Source organism: Mauremys reevesii, linkage group 25 (assembly GCF_016161935.1).
Source record: "Mauremys reevesii isolate NIE-2019 linkage group 25, ASM1616193v1, whole genome shotgun sequence".
In the NCBI taxonomy this organism is placed as follows: domain Eukaryota; kingdom Metazoa; phylum Chordata; order Testudines; family Geoemydidae; genus Mauremys; species Mauremys reevesii.
The window spans coordinates 11,777,105-11,783,273 of NC_052647.1; the positions used below are offsets into that span (position 1 = coordinate 11,777,105).

Genomic DNA, 6,169 nt, shown 5'->3' on the forward strand with positions numbered 1-6,169 from the left:
GAGGTGGGGGCTCGGCAGGGGGCACTGTGGGGTGGGGTGGGGTCAGCAGTGGGTGCCAGGCTATGGGGCATGAGGTGGGGCCTCGGCAGGGGGCACTGTGGGGTGGGGTGGGGGTCGGCAGGGGTGCCGGGCTGTGGGGAGTGAGGTGGGGGCTCGGCAGGGGCACCGTGGGGTGGGGTGGGGTGGGCAGTGGGTGCCGGGCTGGGGGGAGCGAGGGGGGGGCTCGGCAGGGGGCACTGTGGGGTGGGGTGGGAGTGGGGACTCGGCAGGGGGCACCGTGGGATGGGGGGGCCTCAGCTGGGGGCAGGATGCTGCAGGGGCCTGAGGGACTGGGGGGGCTGAGCTGACCCCCCCCGGTGCCCCCAGATCATCCTGACCCCCATCGAGGTGGCCATCGAGGACCTGCAGAAGAAGATGCAGGAATTGGCCTTCGCCACCCACCAGGAGCCGGCTGACGCCAAGATGCTGCAGATGGTGCTGCAGGGCTGCGTCGGCACCACCGTCAACCAGGTCGGGCGGCGCCCCGGGCAGGGCGGGGGGGTCGGGGGTCACGCACCGGCCACGGCCTGGGAGGGGGCACAGATCCTTCCCTGCCCCGCTGGGCCTGCCCCAGGGCAGCTTTCACCCTTGTGCCAGGACTTGAATCATGCGGGTCGGGAGTGAGGGGCACCGGCAGAGCTGGGGGGCAGGGCTGGGGTAGCGGGGGCTGCGGGTCGGGAGTGAGGGGCACCGGCAGAGCTGAGGGGGAGGGGGCAGGGCTGGGGAAGCGGGAGCTGCGGGTCGGGAGTGAGGGGCACCGGCAGAGCTGGGGGGCAGGACTGGGGTAGCGGGGGCTGCGGGTCGGGAGTGAGGGGCACCGGCAGAGCTGGGGGGCAGGACTGGGGTAGCGGGGGCTGCAGGTCGGGAGTGAGGGGCACCGGCAGGGCGCTGACCCACTGCCCGTTGCCCAGGGCCCGCTGGAGGTGGCCCAGGTGTTCCTGGCCGAGATCCCGGACGACCCCCGGCTCTACCGGCACCACAACAAGCTGCGTCTCTGCTTCAGGGACTTCACCAAACGGTACCAGCCCCCCCTCCCCCTCCGTCACCCCCATCTCCCCACCCGCACGGCCCACCCATCCCCCTGCCCAGCCCCTCACCCCCCTTCTCCAGGGCCGGCCTCACCCCCAGGAGGTGGGTCCTGGCCCCTGGGGCAGGGGCTTCCCTGAAGGGAGAAGGGATCCCCCTCCCCCCTCCTGGGGTCCCTCCTGTGGGCTCCGAGCCCCCCAGATCCCTCTCCTCTGGCCCTGAGCCTGCACTCCGCGGGGGGAGCAGCAGTGCATGCTGGGACCCCTGGTGGCCGTGCTCAGAGCCCCCCCGGTTCCAGGTGCGAGGACGCCCTGCGGAAGAACAAGTCGCTGATCGGGCCGGACCAGCGCGAGTATCACCGGGAGCTGGAGCGTAACTACCTGCGCCTCCGGGAGTCGCTGCTCCCGCTGCTGAGCCGCCGGATCCCCCAGCTCTACGCCCCCCTCGTCCCGCGCGCCGCCCACCAGTGAGCCCCCCCCAGCGCCAGGCCAGCTCCTTCCCAGCCGCAACACGCAGGACCAGAGGAGAAACTGAGGCAGAGAAGAGCCGGGACTTGCCCAGGATCACGCAGGGAATCCTGTGGCAGAGCCAGGAATGGGACCCAGGAGTCCTGGCTCTCACCACTCCACCCCACTCCCTTCCCCGAGCTGGGAATCCAGGACTGGCTTGTTCCCTGGGGTCTCTCCACAGCCGGCAGTGACCGGGGTCCCCCACCCGCTCGGTAGGGGGCGGATTTGCCATGTGTTCATTTCACCCATTGGATTCATTGGGGGGTCCCGTCCCCCCTGAAACGCTCTGAACAGGTCAAGCTGGAGGTGCCAGGAGGAGCCAGCGGGATCCCCGAGGACCTAGGACCGGCTGCGTCCGCTCTTCCAGCCCGGGGGGAGGGGGCGGGGGGGAGACACCCCTCCCAGCCTCCAGCGTGCCTTGCTGAGCCCCCCCCCGTGGAGCCAGCCCAACCCGCCTCCCCCGGCTCCAGGCCCACTCGCAAACCCTGCCCTCTGCGGGGAGACCACTCGACCCAGTCAAAGGCCGTGGGGTGTGGGGGGGGCGTTCCGGGCAGGGGCTCAGGGCCGGGCCCGGTGCTGCGGGAGCCTGTTTACCCAGGAGCTGGGGCAGAGGTGGGGTGGCCCCGATCCTGCCGGGGACCCTGCATCTGGACCAAAGCTCAGCGAGCTGCCCCCGGGGCGTCTCCCCCTGCGGATCCCCGGACACGGGCAGCACCTGGCCAGGATCCCGCCCGTGGGCCGACTGGGTCCTGTGGCTAGAGAGCGGGGCAGGCCGCGGAGGCCCCCCTCCCAGCGCTGGGAAGGGAACCCAGGAGTCCTGGCTCCTCATCCCCCCCCACCCCCCTCCTGTCTGAAGCCAGGGGCCCCACGGCCCTTGTGGTGCCTGAGGATCCTGCCCCTCCCCCCCACACCTCCTGGGGCGGCGGCGAGACGCCCGTGCCTGGGGGGCCGTCAGGAGCCTTCCAACCCCCCAAGTGCCTGGCAAGCCCAACCTCTGGGGTGGGGGGGGCCTCACTTCCTGCCCCACTCGCCTCTGTGTGTTTCTGTTCTCACCCGGAGGAGCCCCCCCCCTGCCCCCGGCTCTGCGATCTCGTCCCTTGACCCCCTGGTGGGGGGGGGGGCAGCTGGGATGTTCATTAACCCAGGGGTGGCAGGAGTGGGGCGGGGGGGGACACAGGGGAGGCTGTTTGAAGTGAGTGGGGGGGGCTGGTGTATTGGCAGAGGGGTGGGCGGTGCCCCCAGCAAAGGGGGACAGAGATTTGGGGAGGGGGGGCTGCCAGGCATGGGCCCCTCCACGTATGGGGCGGGCAGGGGATTCCCAGGCCCGGCAGCATCAACGCCAGGCCCCCCGCGCCCCCCAGCAGCAGCCAGCTGTACCCTGGGGGGCCCTGCTGCCCCCTTCACCTCCACCAGGGCCCGGGGGGGAGCCCAGGCCTTCCCTGCCCCCCTCCAAACACAGCTGCCCCCGGGCTGTTACCCCACCCCTACCCTCTTCGCTGTCTGAGCCACCAGCGTTAACCCCAAACTGGACCCCCCCCCCCCGTGCACCCCATTGAATTTGGCTCCTGCCTTGCTCTGGGCCAGGCCAGGGGGACGTGGTCTCCCCTCAGCATCCTCCCCAGCCCAGGCCCGTCCCCCCGCGTCTGCCCGGCTGCGGAGAGGCGCCGGCCGGGGGTTTATTTATAAAGTGATTTAACAATAAAACCAAAAACCTTTGGATTGTTTGAATTCCCGGGAGCCGAGTCTGGTTTGTGGGGCCGAGGGAGAGCGGGGCCCTGGGGGAAAGAAGGGGGCTGGGCAGCCCCCCCTGCCAGCCCCCCAGGAGTGTGGGGCCCCCCTCGGGCCGAGCGCTGGGCCAACAGTCCCTGCCTGAAGAGCTGACGCTCACCAAGGCTTTGGAGGGGAAACTGAGGCCAGTGGCAGAGCCAGGCCTCACCCCCTTTCCCTGGAGCACCGACCCCGCCCGCTTGCAGCTTGTGGCATCTGATCTGGCCAGGCCCCTGCCAGGGCGGCATGTGCTGGGTGATAGCGCCCAGCCCTGATAGCCCCAACGGCTGGCGCAGGGGAGGGGGCCCGGCTCAGGCACGGGCACCGGGGCAGGAGTTGCTGATGGGTGCGGGGGGCAGTGAAGGGCCTCAGCAGGGTTAGGGGCTGGGCTGACGGGACCCTCGCGGGGAGGGCGCGAGGTGCCGGTATCGGCGAGTCGCCCCAGCAGGCCAGGTGTGGGGAGGGGGAGGAGGGGCCCTGAGATGGAGGCCGGGACGTTGGGATCAATGCCCAGCTCAGTGCCAGGCCCCTGGGCCAGTCGCTGGGTCGGGCTGGGCCTGTTCCCGGGGGGGCAGGGGGGATTTTCCAGCCCTAGAGCTGCCGGCCCGGCCCAGGGGTGCGATGGGCCCCCGGCAGGAGCGGCCGGGCGCAGCCGAGTGAAACGAAGCCAGCACAGGATGGTGCCAAATGCATCTGGCTGCAGCCCAGGCTCCATGGGGCTCGCGGGGCCCGGGGATAAATGTCCCTTGCCAGCCCCTCTCTCTGCCCCCGCTGGGCCGAGCCCCGTCGGCAGGGCCGGGCGCCTTCTCCTGGGGGCAGGGCAGAGCTGGGGCCACCTGAGCTGCTGTTCACAGGGCCCAACGCCGCCTGCCCCAGGCCTCGGCCGAAATCCAGCCGAGCTGGGTGAGGAATCGGCACAGCTGGGTTTGCCGGCTACCCCTGGGGGGGGGAGGAGGCAGCTGGAGCAACAAACAAGATCGGGGCCCCCACTGTGCCAGGGGCCGCCCAGACCCAGCCGAGATCGGGGCCCCATCGGGCCGGGCGCCGCCCAGACCCAGCCGAGATCAGGGCCCCGTCGGGCCGGGCGCCGCCCAGACCCCAACCGAGATCAGGGCCCCGTCGCGCTGGGCGCCGCCCAGACCCCGGCCGAGATCAGGGCCCCGTCGGGCCGGGCGCCGCCCGCACCCCGACCCCCGAAGCGCGCAGTCTAACTGGGCAGCCAGCGGCCCAGCGGGACGGTGTAACTTGCCCCCACTGGGTCGGGGCCGAGGCAGCTGCAGAACCCAACTCTCCCTGCACCCTCCCCCGGAGCCCCAGTGCAGGCCAAGGGCCCGACCCGTCCAGGATCTGCCCCGGGCTGCCCGGTGGAGTCCAGGCTCCAGGATCGGGGCCCGTGTTTGGCAGCAGCACCCAGCGGTTTGGTGCAGCCGAACCCCAGCCTCAGGAGGCAGAGCCGCTCGGGGGAGGGGCACTGTGCCGATGGGTCCTGCCCCCACCTCTGCCACTGGTTCCCGGGGGCCCCGACCAGGTCCTGCCCGCACCCCATTCCCCAAGTGGCTGAGCAGCGAGTCTCCTTCGGGCAGACTGGGAGCTGCTTGGGGACTGGAACGTCTCTGATTCGGGGTCTGGGCAGCGCCCAGCGTGACGGGGCCCCGATCTCGGCTGGGGTCTGGGCGGCGCCCGGCGCGACGGGGCCCTGATCTCGGCCGGGGTCTGGGCGGCGCCCGGCCCGACGGGGCCCTGATCTCGGCCGGGGTCTGGGCGGCGCCCGGCACGACGGGGCCCCGATCTCGGCTGGGTCTGGGCAGCGCCCGGCGCGACGGGGCCCTGATCTCGGCTGGGGTCTGGGCACCACCCGGCCGACGGGCCCTGATCTCGCCGGGCTCTGGGCAGCGCCTGACGGGGCCCCGATCGCCGGGGTCTGGGCGGCGCCCGGCGACGGGGCCCTGATCTCAGTTGGGGTCTGGGCGGCGCCGGCGCGACGGGCCCGATCTCGGCCGGGTCTGGGCGGCGCCCGGCCCGGCGGGCCCTGATCTCGGCCGGGTCTGGGCAGCGCCCGCACGACGGGGCCCTGATCTCGGCTGGGTCTGGGCGGCGCCCGCGACGGGCCCTGATCTTGGCCGGGGTCTGGGCGGCGCCCGGCGCGACGGGGCCCTGATCTCGGCCGGTGTCTGGGCAGCACCCGGCCCGACGGGGCCCTGATCTCGGCCGGGGTCTGGGCGGCGCCCGGCCCGACGGGGCCCCGATCTCGGCCGGGCTCCACCCATGTAACTCTAACCCACGTCATTATCACTAGCCACAAACTCCTCGTGCGACGTTTCAGCTCCAAGCAAAAATGCACCAAGAGCTGGAAAAGCAGCTAAATTAGAACCAGGCCCGTGGAGCCGGTCACCAGCCGCTGCCAATTAACTCCTGCCAGGCTCGTTCCCAGCCGCCCGGGGAGCCCAGCAGTGGGGCAGCGCAAGGGGCAGGGGCTGGCGCTGTGTTCTGGGTCTGTGCAGCGCCCGCCATGGGGACGGGCACCCTGGGCACTACCGTAATACGCCTAATAAATGCCACTCGCTGTGCTGCTGGAGGCTGAAACTGGGCCCCTCAATCCTCACAGATTCCCCTGGAACGTTACACAGCACAGCAGGGGCCTCGACCGGCCCAACCAGGGCCCGTCGCGCCGGGTGCTGCCCGACCCCAACCGAGATCAGGGCCCCGTCGGGCCGGGCGCCGCCCAGACCCCGGCCGAGATCGGGGCCCCGTCGCGCCAGGCGCCGCCCAGACCCCGGCCGAGATCAGGGCCCCGTCGCGCCGGGCGCTGCCCAGACCCCGGCCGAGAG

The 6,169-nt window shown here is 72.2% G+C and overlaps 1 protein-coding gene across 9 annotated transcripts in view; it reads left to right on the top strand.

Annotated features, from left to right (window-relative positions):
- Nucleotides 1-2,686, top strand: part of DOCK6 (dedicator of cytokinesis 6) — a 47,421-nt gene extending 44,735 nt beyond the window's left edge. For all 9 annotated transcript variants that reach the window (XM_039514358.1, XM_039514360.1, XM_039514359.1 and 6 more), the window contains 3 exons: nucleotides 367-510; nucleotides 951-1,057; nucleotides 1,364-2,686. In XM_039514358.1, the coding sequence (XP_039370292.1) occupies nucleotides 367-510; nucleotides 951-1,057; nucleotides 1,364-1,535 (423 nt within the window). In that variant the 3' untranslated portion in view covers nucleotides 1,536-2,686. The remainder of the gene's footprint in view (nucleotides 1-366; nucleotides 511-950; nucleotides 1,058-1,363) is intronic.
- The last annotated feature ends 3,483 nt before the right edge of the window (nucleotides 2,687-6,169 follow it).